We start from the raw sequence: 19567 nt of genomic DNA, 5'->3' as shown, positions 1-19567 counted from the left end.
TCAAGCACACGGTGGATGGATCGTTGGGGCGCAACATCTGGTCATACTGATCTTAATTGGAACATCTTCTCGAAGGAGGCACACTTTGGATGATACTTGCCCTGCACTGAAAGAAATTCTGCATCATCTGCACTCAAAGAGGTGAAGTGGTATGTTAAAGAAGAAACTTCGTAAGAATCTTCTTGAAGGCAGCCTCTTGTCTGGACTCAGCATTTCCCTCTGTGCACCTGACAGGTAGCAACGAACGGAGCACAGCAACCTGGCCCATCAATTTCGCGTAACGGACTGCGAGAACCGCTAGGCCATGGCAATTGCATTTCACGGTCCTGCCCACCTCCCCGATCTCTGGCCCCAGATCGGTGATCCGCCAACGGAACCTGATCACAGATGTCCTGACGGCCAGCTCCGATCGCCCTCGGTTGCGGTTTAACGAGATCTGCGCCCGCCCCTCGACACACGCCTCCACAGGAACCCCCGAGCCGAGATCTCCCCTAGCACGATTTGTTGGACCTGATAAACGTTAACCCCGCTCCTCGGGCGAAAGTGTAACACCATTTCAGACACGCGCATCTGTCGCTCGGTTTGAGTTTCGGCTCGGATCTTGAGGAACAGTTGTGGCCGTCGAAAAAATTCAGAACTGTTCGCAAATAAAGGAGTTTGAACTGCCCGAAGGAAGGGGCGACACGTGGCACTTGATTCGTATCACATTTCGTTACTATTTCGGGAGTTTACATTTCGGCAGCGAAGGGTTTTTGCTCGCCTTTTTATATCGTTAGCTCCTCTTGCCAACTGTCAACCCATTTGGCCGATATTTATGGCCAGTTGCCGTTGGGCATCGAAAATTCTTCGGGGGAAGGGTCGTTTGCTGTTGCAACTGTTATTAACATGAATTTATTGCTTGTTTCGGCGTTTTTTCGGCTGCGAATTTGAATTTTAGCGAGCAGAGTGTGACCACACCGCACTTTAAGCGCTATTAGTTCCTAAAAGGGCTTAAAGCATGCAAAGTGCTCAGGAAATGTGGCCAGTTAGAAGGAAACCCAGCCTGGCCTGTGAGTTACCTAGTATAAGTGCATTCCATTTACCATTTATCCTGGAAACCTGGAGGGGGTAACTCCACGTCGCTTGAAAAATGTCCTTATAATAGTCTGCAGTACAACAACATTGACAATATTAACTTAACCAAATCCGTGTTGGCCCCGTCAAGTTGCGTGTAAAAACACAAATTCCCCGATTCATCATCGCGACAGGAGGTCCGCACTCGAGGTCCTTGCGATCCTCGCGGTTCCATTGATAAATGCCAAACGAAATTTGTCGATTGTCAATCAGAGGATCTTGAGCTCGAGGTGATCCCTCGACTCCTCGACTGACAGCAAACACGCGGTGTTGTCCTTGCTCATTTTTTTGCCCCTGCCTGCCTGCCGGCTGACGGTTTCTGTTTTTGTTATTGTTGCTGCTGCCTAATGTCTTGGCAAATAAGGAGCGCCGCTCCTGGCGACGACTTCTGCCACGGTAGTCCCATGTCCCACATCCTCGGGATGTCCTACTCCCGGCGGGCACGGTGTGTGTAAATCAGGCCGCCTGTTTACAAATGTGTCGCCATCGCGTAACTCAATCCTTGCCGCGCTCGCTAACACAGGATGCGCTCGACAGCCGTCGCCGGCTTGGCAAACCAATAAATACCATTTAGATGTTGCCCTTAGGACTCTTACACGGAGAGAAAAGTTGGCATCTTATCAATTGAAATACTTAAAAGCATGAGCGATTAAAGTCGCTAGTGGAAATGATTTAATTGAAATCAAAATATATCACGTTTTGAATAAATAACTTTACCATTTGTAAAGCAAATTGCAACATAAGTTAATCCTTAGTAGTATAACTACATATAATCCCAGGTCTTAAGAAATATTTTCCGTGCTGCTGGTGTGTCAACAAAGTCATGTGTCTGCACGTCGCCGACCCTAACATATGTCCTTTGACACACACACGCACAAATCCCCGAAAGGACATGGGTCCAAGGTGCAGCTGAACTCGCGCAGGACACGCATAAATTAACGGGCACGGAGTTGCGCTGATTGTAGCTCTAATCCCCGAATCCTGATCCCTGATCCCAGATCCCGATGCCTGCACCTCTTTGGCCCCATTAGCACGCGTTCGCCGCGCACGCGCAGCCACTCCAAAAGGATAACGAATTTCGACTCCACTTCGGAGTGAGTGTATGGAGGCCAAGGGCCAGGACCCAGAGACTCCTGCCTCAAGTGGCAGGGTTAAAATTAGTCGTGCCCTGTCAGCAAATCTGATTTACGCGCCAGCTGCTCCTTTCTCCCCGAATCACGGCCTGCAATCTGCGCCCAGCTCTTCGGGACTGCCTCCTTTTCCCAAATTATAATTTTAGTGGCAATCTAATTAAGCAATTACAAGCGTGTTGCTGTTCTGCTCTTGGCGTTTTGATTTATACACTGGAAAAGCGGAAGATTCGAGGCAGATGTTGTTAATGTATTGTATTATAGTTCTCTGATAGAACTTACTGATTGTGCGTAATATAGTTTAAGACTCATTTAAACAAACATCAAATATGTTAACCAAAATTCCTCTGCTGCTTCATTTGAGCGGGAAATTGACCTGTCCACTCCATTAGGCTTACAAAATATGAAGGTTTTCCTAGATACTTGACTTGACACCGGGACAGTTCAATTAAATGCGATATTTACAACACCTGACACGGACCACAAACTGGACAAATTAGTTGACAGCTCGGCGGTGACCACAGATGGTCAGGGGTCAAGTGCGGCTCCTGGGGAGCCCAGATGCCCCGATGCCCAGATGCACTTGGCTTGCTTGGCACAAGGGAAAGTGAATGGAAATTAATTACCATGCCATCGATATACAAACAATCCATAAAGTCATAGACACATTTTCCCGCTGGAGCGATCTGACACATCCTCAGCGATTAATCATGCGAGGAGACATAACTTTCGGTGAGATTTTTAATGACTGCGCCTGCTGTCATCGCGTCGATCGTAAAAACTCCGGCCATCTCCGTGGGCCATCAAGTAGATTTATTATTGAAAATATTTTGGCTGTCCCTTGATTGTTTTGGGTCCTTGCGCAAAGGATGGAACCAGGATGCGGCGCTTGCGGATGCCCAAAGCGAATGTTGTGTTAAATTTATTTTATTGTACTTTGTCATTTTATGATGAGTTGGCGCACAGAGCACTGCCTCCCTTTATTGTCTTTACATTTCCCGGGGCATTCAATTTCGATTCGTCGAGGGCCATAAAAGTGCAAATGGTCAAACATTGGGTAGTCCCAGTGGAGTGTAGCCAGGAAGCAGCTGTCTTGCCCCCCATAGAAATCAATAAGTTACAATCAGAACAGAACCAGAAGCTTTTCCAGTGGCCAAACATCTACGACTTCAAATGTCCGTTTGTAACGCCGACACTCCTGTATTCCTCACTAATTAACCCTTGTAGCAGCGCGGGATGGATGACAGGAGTGGGATGGGGCGGGATCTTGGGGCGAGGAGCACATGCAACACCTTTACACATAATTAGGGGCCTTTCGACTGCTCCCGTGTGTGTGTCTATATGGAAGGTAAACACATGTCTACTTTGAGGCACAGCAAAAAAAATCTATGCAAATGTTGGAGATTTTAAGTACATTTATATGTAGAAGGGTCAAATTGTGAACTTCATAGAATGCTCCTTACAACTACAATCAAGTTTATATCTTAAGGATGTGATTTTGTAAGAGAACAGAAATCAAAGCTGTAGATTTTTCCCAGTGTGACTTCATCTTCAGCTTATTCCTACCCATCTTGGAGCTGCTGCCATTCATTAATCCACATAGAAATGCCAATGCCAGAGTGAGATGTTGATGGCGAGCTGGTGCAGATGGAGATGGAGTTGGAGAGGTGATGGTGATGGTGAGGTGATGGTGACCAAAGCGAATGCAAACGAAGGCGGCTGAGGCGGCACAACAACAAAGCGGCCAAGAGGCCTATTAGCCACAATAAAGAGGCAGCCTCACCCCCTTCGAAATCCCCAATGGGCATACCCCTGGAAATTCTATTATGCAGATGAATGGATATGGGACTGGGTGTTTGTGTGTTTGCCCCGCCAGATGCCATTACAATGTAAACCCAACAAGAGTTCACTCGGTGGACTTGATGCGGGCATGGATGCGGAGACGTCTTCATCTCATCCACGTACTTCTTCTCCGCATATCCGAGGCAGCACTTCCAGCCACCGCAGCGGAACAATTGATCAAATATCATAATTTATCAAATGACAATGCAACAGGCGGCGGCGGCGGCGGCGGCGGCGGCAGCCTCTGAACGTTTACGTTCCCGTATTTGCTTGCCCCAATCCCCACACCAAAGACCCCGATCTCCGATCCCCAATCTACAATCCGTAGTCCCCGGATCCATTCGAAAGCTACAACTTAATTTATTTGAACAATTTAGGTCTGACACAACAGCCATCGTTCGGCTGTCGTGTTCTGTGCGCTTATTTATTCCGATGGTCAGTCGGCCCCAATCTACTTAGCATAATTGCAGCTACGATCAGAACCGAGACCCGATAATAGTGCATTCTTGTGTGGGGTCTGTGTGTAATCCTAGATAGGCCACAGTGGGTCAGATAACCAAATTAAAAGGGCTAGGGAAAATATTGGGACAAACCGATTATTGTTCTATTATGGTAAACCTAGACACGGCATTAGTTCCAATCGAACTGGGGAGAGCATTCTTCATCGAAGATGGGTCAAATTGTGTCAAGTTTGCTCACAAATTGGTGGGTTTATGGATGCCAGATAGGTTTCATTCCGGTTGGTTGACAATACCATTGATATTGGTTTGTTTATGAGCTTTCTTTTCATGGAACAGCTTAAGAATTCGCCAAGTTCAGTGAGGGATACAGTAGTCTGCGACTATATTGTCCATCAGAAATCTGTGTATAGCACATACAATTTTTGTGTTTTGTCGAAAGTGAAATTAAAAGTGGTACGTCTGCTTCGTCTACAACCAAATTGCAATGGACAATTATGAGAGGGCCAGGAAGCTGCAGGAGGAGGCGGGAGTTCCTCCCGGGGGCATCAAGCGGTGCTGCTGCAACTGCAGGAGGAAGCTGGATCCCTACCAACTGTTTGACGATAATGTGGAGGACATAGCGAAGAGCCTGGCCCAGATAATGCTGATCTGCGGCATCAGCACAAGCAAATCCTGCGCGGCCAGGTCGATAATCAAGAGGGCCTTCGTTTACCATGAACGACTGCGCACCAACTGTCCACCAAACCCGGCTCCTGGGAGTCGCTTGAATCGGGAGGACCTGCTGCAGGCTCTGCGCCTGAAGTGCGAAATGGAACCGGTGGAGGCGATGCTCACCTATGCCATCATCAAGCGGGCCTTCAAGGCCTTCTACCACGGCAAGCCCCCGGTGACGATCAGCAATCCCATAGTGGACGCGATGGCGGTGCACACCCAACATGCTGCCTGGATGCATGCCGCGCACAAGACCTCCAGGATCTTCGACAACTACAAGGCGGCCTTCTTCTGGGCCCACAAGCACTACGAGAGGCAGATCAATCTGGTTTATGCAGCGCTGTATCAGCGGATGACTACCAGATCGGACCCCCTCCTGGTGCCGGGCTGTCCCTGCAAGGGCTGCTCCAAGCAGGAGGTTCCCGGACATCCCAAGGCCGGCCAAAGGCAGATGATGAAGATCAAGCTCTCGGAGGGTGCAGATCTACCGGAACCCTGCATCATCTGTGGCTTGCAAGTTCCGCAAATGGATAAGGAGGTCAGGATGAAGAAGCCACCGCGTCCGATCATCAACCATGAGGTGAATCTACCCAGATGCCAGCAGTGCAATTCGCCCTTCCTGATCTGCGAGTGCAACATCGATCAGTTGACCGGCGAGCAGTTCGGCGAATGCGGCCAGGACTCCTACAAGGTGAAGTGGTATCGTCTGGAGGAACCAGTGCCCATTTCCCAACCCGTCTCCCGACCGCTTGGCAAAGAGGAGCAAGATACCAGCTATGAGGAGGCTGTGGAACCCCCAGAGGACTGGGACAATCACCATTGTCCCATCGACTGCAAGCACGACTCCTGCAGCGAGTCCTCGAATGTTTGCCACAGCACTTCTTCCTCTGCATCTTCGGGCAGTGACTTTGCCACCTGCTCCGATGGCTTGGACAAGGAGGAGGATATTGTGGCCAAGCTGGAGGATTACCTCAACAAACTGTGGGCCGAGGAGGTGGCCCAGAAGAGGAATCCGTCGTATGTGCCGAGAACGATTAATCCTCCTGGTCCGAAGTGTATGAAGTGCAACGACTAATTTTCGAGTTTGTCCGTTTGAATTTTGGCTATATAAATTATTGAGTGATGAAAAGATATAAGTGTTATACTTGTAAGATTTGCTATTGTTCACCCTTAATAACCAGAAAGAAGTAAGAGTACAGAACGTGTTTTCTCACCTCTGCTACCAAGTTTGGTTCAACGAGCTGCCACCATGCCACCATCCGGGCCACCCACTCCCACACCTGGGGAATCGATCGCCCACACGGGAGCCGGCGCTTATCACGCGCCCACAGATCGCGTCTTGACAATGGCCACTTAAAATGCCATTGCCGGTTGTAATCGCCACTAAATTGCTGGCACCTCGGCTTACTCGCGGCTGGAGGACGCAATGGGACGTGGCATTCGATGGGATGGAGCTACTGTTGTCATCGCCGGCTGCTCCGCCCAGCAGCTTCCAGGAGCTTCCACATAAATCGCTGCCTTTATCTAAGCACTTGCATCTCGCGCTGGAACAGAGGCTCCACCAGGCTGCACCGCACTCCACCAGGGTGGTGCGGATCCGCGGATTCGGGCCTGTTCACGCTCCTCGCCGCTTATCAATCTCGGCTCATCTGCACGCAGAACAGAACAGAACCGAACTAAACCGAGATGCAACTAGATGGGCAAAAAGAACCCAAGTCGGAGAACATCTTCTGCGAAAAATAATTCCGCAACTTGTCACATTTTGTAAGATTCAAAGTCGCAGAGACAGGCACTAAACTGCAGACGCCTCTGCGCCAGGGATTCTGGGATGGGCCTGCAATGAGAGGAGTCCTTGACTGTCGGGATTCAACTATTTTCATAGGGTATTCGTAGATAAAGGGGTATACTCGAATGGTAACAGTTCATTACATATCATAGTTATTAATGGTATTGATATTCATATTATAGATGGTTTATTATTGGTGTAGGATTACTTAAACCTTTTGACTTACCAACATCATTCCCCTGTAGTCGGTTCACCCCGATATACCCTACCTACTTTTGGCTAGACTTCACCCTCGAATTCCCGCCTGCATCTCCAGCTGCCTGTCGCTGTGGCATGTTAAACTGGAGTCACATTTGCATATAGATTTATTTTTATGTCCACTGCCTTCGGATGGCTCGTGAACTATTTATGTTTGACGATCCAATCGCTTGGGGGAGCGATCTGTGGATGGATCCGAGATCGGTTCTTGCCCAAGAGTTGTGCCATCAAGCGATGCCCATTAAGTGTTTGGAAATATTGGAATATCTCTAGATAATGCCGAGTCTTGCCAAATTCCTAATTATGATATGCTCACATTGAGTTTCTCTATTAGCCCAGATTTGATGCGTCTGCGTCTGCCTTCCCATTCCAAAAATCTTTTGCTTCGCCGTGTGTGTGTGGTAAACAAAGCTCTCACACTCAATTGAGTGCCACTTTTCGGCTTCGGATGGAACTTGGAGGCAACTTGGAGACGCAGAAACCATTGAACTTTTCAATAGCCATCAAATTTGCGTCTAATGCGAACTGGGACTCGAAAGTTCCCCGCCATCGTCTTTAAATTTGTTACATCGCTGCATTCAATGCGCACTGCAGCCACTCGAAGTTCACTTTGATAGTTCGAATCATTTGCACTCGGAAAATGCATTTGAAGTTTATTCTCCCTACATATATGAAAAGATAAAGTATAAGTTTACCAGATGCGCAAGGCAACCATTAGAACTATACCAATTTTCTCCGTGTGTATCTTCGGCATCGATCTGCTCCATTGTTGTGGGCCTGAAGCTTAATGGTCTTTTTATAGCTGCTCTTTTTCAACTTCAATTAATGAAGTGTCGAGTTGTTAACACCAAAACACACGCCCAGCTCCCAGTGGTGCAGCCTACTCCCACCGATGCCCAGTCCCCACCCAGCGCCCAATCCCCATGGACCTCTATTTCCAAACATTTCGCCCAGCCGCGGGATGGGAACAAACTTCTCCGCGGCTGCAGGTGGGGCAGCCGAAAATGTAAACAAACAAATTAAAACGAGCATCGACGGCAGCTGCAGACGCAGACTTGGCCGCAGGTGAGAAAACGGGCACACGGAGCCGGGAGTTGGGAGTTGGGAGTTGGGAAAGCGGGGGTCGCGGGGAAAATGCATTTTCACGGCAGCGCCAAAAGCAAACAATCCGGACGGCAGCCGAAGCGGCCAGAAGCTCTTTAATCCCAAAAACTTTGGTAGCACTTAGCGGTTTACGAGGCTGCAGAGCAGGCCCTCCAAGTATTTAGATATCCAAGTGGCAAGGGAGATAAAAAGCCTTCCATCCGCTGCACTTTTGGCGACACTTTGTCGCAGATTGAGCTGTTAAAACTTGATGTGTGATTAAAAGTGAAGCTATGACGCTAACTCAACTTTAAGTGGGGGAAAGGTAAACCTACATCGTGGATGTAGGTGGATGAATGTAATCCAAAATCTGGTTGACCATTGGGGGTCACCATGGGTTCCCATGGCCAGGAGAAGCCCCTTCGCCCGAACTCCCTATTTATTGATCAGTTAGTACACTTCTCACATCATCCCATTGTGGTTGAGTTTGCTCCGCCGCTTCACGGTGTCCACTGTGATCCGAAATCAGTGTGGGAAAACAGCTGGAGCGTCGTCAACTGAAGCGCCGCTTCCACCTGAGACGCCGAAATAAATGTGGAGAAGGCCGCCGCCAACGCATCCGAGCAGTTGGAGTCCGCGGCCAAGAGCAGTGAGAAAAATGTTAATGATAAACCTGTTTGTCAATTAAACAAAAATATTGTAATAGTTGATAACAGAATGGGCAAACACGAAGTGCAGTGAGCGGGAGTGAGAGGATGAGAACTTCCCAGAACCGAAATGGTGTTGTTGGGGCAGACGGGGATGGAGTCAGGGAGGGAGGGGGGTTGGGGTTGGGGCAGGGCATGCAACAAGGGACAACCTGTCAACCCAAAAGGGCCCAAAGGCTGGACTGTCTCGATGTGCTTGACTTTGGTTTTATTATCGCCTCGCCTTCAACTTCAATTTTACCATGTCCCAGGCCCAGTTCGAATCATGCACTGCGAGAAACGCCAAGCAGTTGGCTTCGATAGGGATAAGGATTTCAAGTTGTTGTGACACCTTTTTTTTCGCAGTGCACTGCTCCATTGGCATCTCGGCCAGTTGGCTGCACTGGCTTATTGTTTAGTGAAGCATTTAACTTTTAAATATGGTTGTGTGTGGCAAGAGGAAAAGTGTTTTGTGTGTGTGATACCGTTTTGAAAGACATTCCGAGCTGAGCTGCGGCATGGAATGGAGTGGAGTGGAGAGGGGAGTTGTCAGTTGGCGGGGCGAATGGGGAGCATCTCGGGCACTTCACTCGCAGCGCTGTGAAATATTTCCCATGACAATTCTGTTTGTTTTTCGTGCATTGTGTGCTCCGTTGGCACCTCACCTGGACCCAGCCCAACCCACTCCACCCAACTTATCCCACACTTCTGCCTTGTCTCGTCGCCCACTCGCTCGCCTTCGTCGTCATCCCGTCATCGAGGGCCAGGGCTGCCCGGCGCAGGGTCCCACTCCATGTGCAGCAGCTTCTCATCTGGAATGGCCCACAATGTGGGACAAGTTTGCTCTATTTGCTTTATCTATGCCCATCGCCGGTGACGGCTGTCTCTGCTTTTTCCCAGGCAGAAGGCTCCCCTTGAGCGGCCATAGCTGCCAGGCAATTCCCACCACCGCCTCCTCCATCGGAGCCCCATGTGCCCTCCAAGTGCTCGGTCGCCCATATGGCGGCATTAGCTGATGGATATTTCAACAGGCCGCCCGGCACGGGTTGGCACTCCAGGCATCCAGAGGCATCCTGACATCCTTCGAGCGACTTGCTAAAATAACAAAACATTTTGAAGGGAATTATGCCCGCATATTGGGTGCAGGAATCCGAATGCTGGGTGCTCTGAAGTAACTGCCGTTCATTTGGTAGATGCATTTCCAAAACGTTGTATATACCCACTATCAATTTGGAGCAACCTCAACTCCCTGTTAGTGTATAACCTATTAAGCTCCCTTCATTCCCGAGCTGTCGGCGAGGTCAATGAAGTGCCGCCGAAATTCCGCGGAATTAAACCAGCAAGAAGCCGCCGAAAAAGCCCCAAGATGATGGAAGAAAGAACTCTCAACTCAGCTAATCGGAACCACACCGAACGAGGGCAATTTGCGATCGCTGGTAATTATAATTGGGGATCGCTCGGGGACTCAGAGGAAGGTGGTGGATCGATTGGGGCACTGGTATTTGGTCCACCAGTTGATGAACCCCGAGCTGTAGGCTCTCTGGCGCACCTCGTGCCCCCCCGGAGCCTGTTGGATGAGGGAGCAGAGGGCGCAGTAGGGCTGCGAGGTCTTGCGCAGCCTGTAGATGGAGTGCCACCAGAAGTAGCGCCTGTACTCCAGCGGGTTGTTTGCCAGGTCCTTGAGGTGAAGGATCAAGTCCTGGGGCGTGGCGAAGTCCTGGCTGCTAATGTACGAGTGTCTGGGCACCAGATTGGTTAGGTTTCCTCCTCCGATCAGGACGGGCACCAGGAGTTTGTCCATGGCCATGGACATTTGCGGCGGCACATAGTCCGGACAGGCCGACGGTTCGAAGATCAGCATGAAGTGGTAGTGACTGCAGCTGCAAGGCACGAAAGATAAGCATCTTATGTTGGAATAACAGTTTGGGCAACTTACTCATCGGTGCCCAGGCAGTTATCATGGGCGTCGAGCTCGGCGTACTTGCGCAGCTCCTCCATGTAGAGGCTCTCCGGCAGAGTCTCCTCATTCACCTCGTAGACCAAGTACACAGCCAGTCGCGACTTTTTCAATAACTCGGCCTCCAGACGAAGAACCGTGGAGGCTGGCATGTCATCTGCGAAACTCTTGCTGGGTTCCCGGAACCACTTGAGCCGCCGGGCCAGATTCGTATGGGAGAAGTAGTAGTCCGTCCAGATCAGCTGGGAGTCCAGGCGGTAAGTCATGGTCAAATTGAAGGGGGGCAACGTGAAATTGGTCAATGGATTCTGCGTCGAACTCAGCGGCTTCTTGGCGGCATAAACCACATAGAAATCGGGATGGAGCTTGACTCCACCCAGACCCTCGAAGGAGTAGGGATGATCAGCACTGATGACCACCGCATCGAAAGCTTTGTCATTGTGAATCCGGCTGGTGGTGACCAGGCAGCCACACTCCATGTGCGCAGGTGCCTCTACTTGGCTTGGTTCATTCCACAAAAGGATCATCCTTAGATTATCATTTTCCTGCATAGTTTGGCGGCGTAATAGTGGTATCGTGGTGAACACCAAGCAAATGGTTAGCACGGCCGCCATGACTTTGAGGGCATTCATGCATTGATTGGGCGAGTACAACTCCCGCTGGAGATTCCTCATCGAGACCGGGGATCTTCGTGGAGGAGGCAGCCGAAGGGCATCCCCATCGTGATCCGCCATCCTGCGACTTGCACCCTTGGCATCTTCGTCGTCCGGGAGAAGTCGGGAGGGCAAAAACTTCGGTATGGCCTCCATTTCATCAGTCTGCTGTCGATTTTGCTGCAGCAGATCGGGATTCCTTCGGAAGCTCAGGAGCTTCTCCACCGGCAATGGACGGAGCCTGTCTATTGGCATTGTGTCTATGTAAAATTAACATCTAATTTGGCCAAAACGGGTTCAACAATCTCTATGGCTACGATGCCAATATAAGTTTCTGACTATATATTTTGAGTTTCATTCCAAGGAATAATGTTCCAGATTACTTGTTAAATTATCACATTCAAACGCTGAGATTAATATTGAATTTACGGAATACAATACAAATTGCCAGCATCAGAACGTCGCTGGGAATTGATGGCCTCGATCGGGCAACTATGGAAAAACCCTTTTCAATCAATCCAGCGTTTTTCCCCATCCACCTGCCCACTTTTGCATTTCCGATTTGGCACTTTCATCAGACATCCCGAGCGCTTCCCCTTCGCCTTTTTGCCATTTGCAGCCCGCCCGTCCGTTTGTTCGGCAGGAACAGGAACAAAGTAATCAATCATTTTGCCAAACCATCAGAAACATGACAATCTGCCAGAAAATTTGCGTAACGTTTCTCGATTCACCGTTGGTGGGGTTGGAGGAGGAGGAGGAGGAGGAGGAGGAGGAGGAGGAGGAGGAGGAGGAGGAGGAGGAGGAGGAGGAGGAGGAGGAGGAGGGAGAGGAGGGAGTATGGAGGCAGTCAACCGGCCAGCGCGATGAATCCATCGATGATATATCACTGCAATTTCGAATATTCATTTCCCCGCCGTTCCTCGACCGCCCGCTCCTCATCATCCTGGCGAACGAACCCAGTGCTGGGCTCATTTCAAATGCGTTCCGCATCCGCGACGAGGATGTGGAGTGGAGTGGGTGGCGGATGGGGCGTTGGTAGTAGTTGCGAGTTGGGAGTGGGTCGCAGTGGCTGCCGAATAGTGGACAGTGGAAACGCCACTTTGCGGACGTGCCAGGCGCTCCAATGGATCCTCGTGCAGATGATGCCGGTGTCATTGTTTCCTCGCCCATTCTCCGCCCACTTCACGCACGTTGTCTCAATTATGGGAGAGTGCCAGTGTGAAAGGGAAAAGTGAATATGGCACTCGAAAAAGTTTTCACTTTACTAAAGAACTTTAAAAAGAATTTAAGAAACTTACTAAGATATGTCCTTAAACTTTGGTTTGATTTCTTTTCTCCAAAATAGACTGAACTCTTAAAAGTTCGTGCATTTTTACGTCGCAAGTTCTTTTCTCTCGGTGTAGAATTGCTGGAAGAGTTAGCAATCTGCGAATTGACAACCATTTAAATGTTACGCATCCATGTTAACTTCCACAACGTGAAACATTTTTAAAGGTGATCCGGGATGGGGAGAGCATGTAAATTGCCTGGATCCAGTGAGTTATGAAAGTGAAATGGATTTGTGATTGCCGGCCAGACGCAAAGGCGAACGCATTAGAAGATGCCTGGCCAAAACAAAGAAAACCCAAGTGGAGCGAACCCAAACATATATAAATTTTAATTATTCCCGCGAATCGCGGGCCAAGGAAAACGAATGAATGCATTCTGAGAGCCCAATACCAAATACCAAATACCACCGATCCTCGGATCCGATCCGATCCTGTGCCAAGTCGGCGAATGGCGAATGGGGAATGGAATTGAAATTCCATTGTGAGTATTTTTTGGGGGCGTTGCCGGCGCGTCGAGAAAAAATGCAATAAATATGCATATGAGAGAGCTCGCCTCGCCACCGAGGAGGTGCTTCAAAAAGGAGTCCCGAGGAGGAGCCGGGTTATGGCGATTTGAATAATTTGGTTCCCACACTTTCGAAGATCTCTCTCAACTGGCAGCCAACCCAGCCGTTTTTAATTAAAGTTATTAATACGACTCCTCCGACTAGGTGATTTACCTAACCACAAGGCCTCCGTCTGCCCGTTTCCAGACCCAATACATTCAATACTCCAGACCGCTGACTTTTGACTTCTGACTCATGACTTCTGACTACTTATCGGAACTGGAACTGAAAGGTGTCCTTAAGCCCGAACTCGATCGGCAATTAAATGCCGCACACATTGTTGGCAACTGCTTAATTATCCATTCGATTCCATTCGATTCGATTCGATTCGAAAGAGAGCCGCCTCAAGTCGATTGCCTTGTCCATCGGACCTTTGGTCGTCTTAGGTCTTAAGGAAAGGAGCTAACGAATTAACATGTAATTATCTCAGCTTGGGCCGCTGGCCAAAGGAAACGCATCGAATCGCCGGCGACACCCGGAGCACAAACAAGCCTGGCTAACAGTGATGCCAACTTGGCTATGGTCTTAACAAGCAAGCCAGATTTATAGTTCCAGGTAAAAACAGCCATATAAAAGATTGGGGTTCTTCCAACATTCAACTAGTTATCTTATATAATACGAGCATTGGACTTAGCCGTTAATCAGGCGCATCACTGATGGCCTAGACCGCGACCGAGAAAAGATACAGATACAGATACAAACCAATCGAACGAAGGGATACGGATTCCGCTTGAGGAGGCTGAGGTAGCAGCTGCCGCAGGTTGCGTGCGTGCCGCTTCTTCCTCCGCCCCCTTTCGATTCCTAATTCCCGCTCCTGGGGGCGTGGCCCTTCTTAGGCGGATTCCCAAATTGATCTCGGACCTGGTTGGACTCGGACCCTTCCAGCCGACCACCCGCACTAATAAGACGACGGCCAGGGGAAGTGGCGCTAAAGTTGTCAGTCGCCTTGTCCGCAGGCGACGATCCTCTACACCCTAATTAGGTGTTATCTACGACTTGGGTTTTCCCGCTCCTTCAAAGTGGCCGACAAAGTGAGAAGGTTCCGTGGAGTGATTAAATGAGGTGCAACTCGAAGACCTCCAAGGACTTTCACTGCTCACAAGCAGCTAGGCGCCATCCGAAAGCGGGAAATTGAAATGCAGAATTATTTCAAATTCTTTAAAGTCTCATAAACCACCTGCCTATATAACTAGCTGACTTGCACATGACGCAATCCCCGGTCTGACTCATTCTCCCACGCATTTTGGCGCCACTTGCTCGGCGGATGAGTGTAATCCATCACTGACGCACTTGTCCACTCGCTGTGCTTATCACTGCCCGGTACTATCCGTGTCCCAATTCACGGCGACTGTTTTGCGCAATTGATGGCAATCAAGGGAAGGGCAATTGCCGCGATCAGCGCTGGCGAAGACTCCTCCATTCCGTCTCATCGCGGGATGACACATCCGGAAGCTGGCAATCAGCGAACCGGAGGAAAGCGGATTCCGCTGATTCAAGCGGGGTCACTAATTGTGACCCACTCTCGCCGTTCATCTATGAATGCAACTGCAAAAGCTGATCATAAATTGGGTAAACTGGAACACGAATCTCTTGAAGCGATTGTGTAATGGTCTCATTTGTATTTTCTCTATTCTTAAATGCTTAATGACAATTGCCGTACTTCCTGTTGGAATAGTTATAGTACCTTTTATAGAATATTTATTTAAATGCTTTGCATATACAATACTTCTTGATTATTGGATCACTTGTGCACTTGCTGTGCTTCTCGTAGGACTCCAAGCGACTCAGCTCGTCCACATTCATGGCCAAGGTTTGCCTTTCCGTGTTCCACTGTACAGTGGCCTCGAAATGCGCTGAAGTCGGATTGGTGTCGAATGTGATTATGTAGGTGTGCAGCTGTTCGTCCTCGAGGGAGTCGTCGCTCAATGAGATTTTGCTATCCAAGTAGAGGACCTTCTTTAAAGCGAAATTCTCGCAAAGCGTATTGAGATTTCTATCCCGCAAATGCTGGTTCATCTGATGCACCACCTCATGAGCCACCTTTTTAAGGAGACTTTGGTTGGTTACCGTTTCAGTGGGTTCGCAGGAGCACCACTTTTCGCGGATTCCCGCATGAGAACAGTTTCTGTTATCCGGAAGTTGGAAGAACAGGGATTGGCACATTTTACACTGCGATGCCTGAAGCTTCGGACTGAAATCCGCCATGGAGGTGGCATTCAGCTGGAGTAGATGGTGCAGGGTCATGTGCAGATCAAAGCCGGAGGACAACCGATTCTGGTTGATCTTTAGGTTTTCCACATACTGGGGATATCTCTTTCGGAACCAAGGGGGAACATGTATGAACATTAAGGGAAGACGTTCTTCCAGATAACCGGATTTTGAAGCCTGCCGGGTCACACCGTATCTATAACCATGGTCACTCAACACCATTACTATGGAACGATTGAAAAAGCCAAGTTCAGCGTACAACGTGAGGTATTCCAAGAACACGTGATCCAAGGCTGTGGCGCCTAGGAAATCCTCGTGGGTGAAACTATTGCTCCAGAAGATTCCAAATACGGGCGCTGAATTCTCAAAACGTTGCATGAACTGCCTGGCAAAGTCGAATACGTATTTGAAACCCAACTTTCGTCCCAGGCAGAAAACATTTCCAAACTCGCGCCTGGTCTTCAAAACAGTTTCCAAAGCCACAATAAAGTTTCTAAGATAGTAATCCACTGGCTGTTGCTTGAATCCTGGCTTCTGGTAGTTAAATGTGTTGATCTTACCGCAGTCTTCTCCGAAAGCGGTCATGTAGCCATGCTTCTTAAACAGCTGCCAAATGAACTTCAGTTTGTCAATGAATCCGCTGTGCCTAAAACGACCATTGAAGAGGGCGTCCTCCTCGGCATTTCCAGTGAGTATGGCCAAAAGATTGGGCAGCGTATTTTCACCGACCTTATTGTAACCCTGCATCTCAAACCATCCTGGTCTTTGCAAGAATTTGAGAACCTTGGGCATGGCGCGTCTCAGGTTCATGCGGGATGTGGAATCAATGCCCAGGATGATCACATTCGGCTTGGACTCCAAATCTGGCCGATGATCCTCCGGACTCTTATGCCCGTGATTCAGTCGATCCTGTACAAATAGAAAGGCGTCCTTCTGAAGAAGCTCCAATTCAGTGTTTCCATAAACGGCGTGGCATTGGGTGCAAATAAAGTCAATTGTCTTGGGTACCAGAAAGGATTCACTCAAGGGTTGTGGTTTGGAAAGACTGCAAAGGATAAGTTAATTTACTTGTGCATAAATCCTAGTCGAACTTACCTGAAATGAATATCCGGAAACGAATCCTTTTTATTGCGACCTATCACCTGATATTCGCACTTGAGTGTTGCATTGCCGAACTTCTTTAAATGCTGCTGAGTGGAGTTCTCATCAATTTGGATCCTGTATTGTCGTAGATGCGGATCGAACTCACTTATGAGCAAATCTTTATCACTGCTACACTCCCTGAATTGCTTTCGTTTAAAGAATCTCATAATGTCAGCGGAAAAAGGATCCATTTCAGGCATTTTACACGACGGACTGTCAACGTAAAACTTTTTGCTTTCCAAAGTTCTTGCGACATTCGGATAGTGGGAGTGCAGACTCAATTTGGCTTTGCATAATAAAAACTCAATGCTACAGAGTAAGAAGACATTACTCCACAAACTCATTGTAGCAACTGAATTGGATTAGATGAATTAGACAAGGTTTTATGCGAAGATACTGTAAAGTTGCGAGATTCGATGCGCTTGTTTTGAGTTTGCTATGCTTCAGTTAAGACAAGAAACTAGTCTTAAATCATTAAATTGTGTTATGTTCAGTATTCATACTAGTTCCTACTTGCGAGTGTGCACTTTCCGCACTTTTCAAATTCATATTTATGCCCAAGCACACAAATCAAGCTGACTGCGAGTATCTGGAACTGCGGGCTATATCCTCCTTGCCGTGTTTACGGCGTTATGGCGTGAGACACTGAGACATGGGCAATTATGTAAATATGCGGCGGCGCCTGATCGAAGGACTAAGGACGAAGGACACAATGGGACGACCGCAAATTATTGCCGGCCATTTGGCCAATGAATGCGTGACAAAACACAGAGCACAGGGAACACTCCTCGAATGGAAACCGGGGGGGTATTCGCAGGAGGCACAGGAGACACTCGCGCACAAGGACAGGGACAATGACGGGCGCAGCGGGAGTGGCAGCGAGGTCAAAGGTCAGCCGCGCTAATGTTGTGCTAATTGCTAATTGCGATTGGAACGCGGTGGAAACGAGAAAACGGCACAAAGGAGCTGCTCAGGCGGCGCTATGGCCTAATTGAAGTGTCCTTGCTGCGATGATTTACTGCTACTGCCATTGGCGATTGGGAAGGAGGTAGCCGCCGATTGTCAAAGGTGCAACTACACTGGAAACCTACATTTTGCTGTTTTGGAATTACTTTTATACAGGAGTAACCTCTTACGCAACAGATTCTTTTGCCGAGTGCAGTCACTTAGCCTTTAGCCCTTCATTGCCAGCGAAAGCGACAGCCAGCAGCATCCGAGTGGACCACCCAGAGAGTCAAGCAAACTGCTCTCTTTTTTCGCATCCTGGCAGGAGGTCCTTGGCCCCCAGAAAGCCATCTCCTCCGCTGGTCTTCTTACTTTGTTTGGTAACCCGATCTGGCGCACGCGTGGCCAACCGAAGTCGCAAGACCTCAGGAGCAGGATCAAAAGAGGCCAAGTGGATCACTCTCTGATCTTTTTCGGCAGTCGCCAGCAGCTTGAGTTGCGCCAGATGAAAGGGATGGGCAATGGGTTCGGGGGCCCCAGGCAGACGCAGCCAGGTGAGGCCAGGTGTCAAACGTGTAACTGGACACGGTGGCCACCGTCTGCGGATCAGGATCAGGTCATCTTTAGTTTTGACATATGCAAAGTGGACCACCAAATCGACTGCATCGACCGTCTGCTGTTTTTGGGTCAGTTTTGGGAAATACCCTTCTTTGGTTCATGGGGTATAGCCATTTTATGAAGGCTTGTGTTCATCCAAATTAATGAGATAAGTAACATGGCATATTTATTTCGGAAGATATTGTTAAATTTATTAATTTAAGTTTATTAATTTTTTAAATCATAAAGAAGCCATCAGTCACTGCTCCTTTGGTGATCCTCGTCATCGTTTGACTCCCTTATACCCTGCACTTTTGTGGAGCATTGGATATTTGGCTTTTGCCTGATTCTTTTTTTTTTACTTTGGCCACCCGAGTCGATTGAAATTTTGGCAATGACCCCTGCAGCAGCCGACAATTGTGCTGCAAAAGCATGAGCACAAGCAGAAAGCACAAGCAGAAAGCAAGAGCAGAAAGCAAAAGCAGCTGGAAGCAGCAGACTGGAAGCAGCTGCCTTAACTTTCGGCTCGGACATTAACGTTAACAGCGACCTTAACTTCGCCCACTGGCCAAAATTGACGAAGCGTTAAAACGCACACGTTGACAGGTATTTTTTGTCCACTTTTTTATGGGCCTCATGGGTTAACTGAGGCAGTTGCTGTTGCAGTTGCAGTTGCAGTTGCAATTTTGCCTGCTTAATGTGCGATTTCTATCTGCAAATATAAATTGTAATTATTGCATTGTTGCGTCGGAGTTGCGGCAAGTTCTTATCAGCGGCGGCCATCGGCAGTCGGCTGACAAAGGCAAAAAATTAACAAAAAATTGCAAATGAGCGACGAAAAGTGCACCCCCCTCGAGTTCACCTGGCATTGTTTTCCCTTTCCCGGGCGGACAAAGCGAAACAAATTGCCCAACTTCAGTTGTCGTTTCTGCTGCCGCTTTTCGCGCTTTAACACTTTTTTGACTGGGGGTCGTGGCGCAGGGTTTGGGTTTGTAAAATTGATGATGGACCCCTGAGTTATTGCCTCGGCTTGGTGACGACAGCTGCCGCTGCTGCTGCTG

The 19567-nt window shown here is 48.8% G+C and overlaps 3 protein-coding genes across 3 annotated transcripts; 1 reads left to right on the top strand and 2 right to left on the bottom strand.

Moving 5' to 3' along the window:
- The first annotated feature begins 4940 nt into the window (after window positions 1-4940).
- Window positions 4941-6404, top strand: LOC117140118. Its single transcript, XM_033302882.1, has one exon. It carries the CDS (start codon window positions 5031-5033, stop codon window positions 6330-6332), a length of 1302 nt encoding a protein of 433 aa, XP_033158773.1. The 5' UTR covers window positions 4941-5030; the 3' UTR covers window positions 6333-6404.
- Window positions 6405-10448: 4044 nt separating this feature from the next.
- Window positions 10449-12036, bottom strand: LOC117140051 (alpha-(1,3)-fucosyltransferase C). Its single transcript, XM_033302788.1, has 2 exons — window positions 11007-12036; window positions 10449-10950 (listed from the first exon to the last, which is right to left on the bottom strand). The coding sequence occupies exons 1-2, from the start codon at window positions 11933-11935 to the stop codon at window positions 10536-10538; spliced, it is 1344 nt and encodes a 447-aa protein (XP_033158679.1). The 5' UTR covers window positions 11936-12036; the 3' UTR covers window positions 10449-10535.
- Window positions 12037-15287: 3251 nt separating this feature from the next.
- Window positions 15288-17308, bottom strand: LOC117141702. The gene is made up of 2 exons (XM_033305313.1): window positions 16917-17308; window positions 15288-16866 (listed from the first exon to the last, which is right to left on the bottom strand). Exons 1-2 carry the CDS (start codon window positions 17306-17308, stop codon window positions 15312-15314), a joined length of 1947 nt encoding a protein of 648 aa, XP_033161204.1. The 3' UTR covers window positions 15288-15311.
- Window positions 17309-19567: the final 2259 nt, after the last annotated feature.

Source organism: Drosophila mauritiana, chromosome 3L (genome assembly GCF_004382145.1).
Source record: "Drosophila mauritiana strain mau12 chromosome 3L, ASM438214v1, whole genome shotgun sequence".
NCBI lineage: Eukaryota > Metazoa > Arthropoda > Insecta > Diptera > Drosophilidae > Drosophila > Drosophila mauritiana.
The sequence above is the reverse complement of the archived record's forward strand: the minus strand, read 5'-3'. Positions and strand labels throughout refer to the sequence as shown.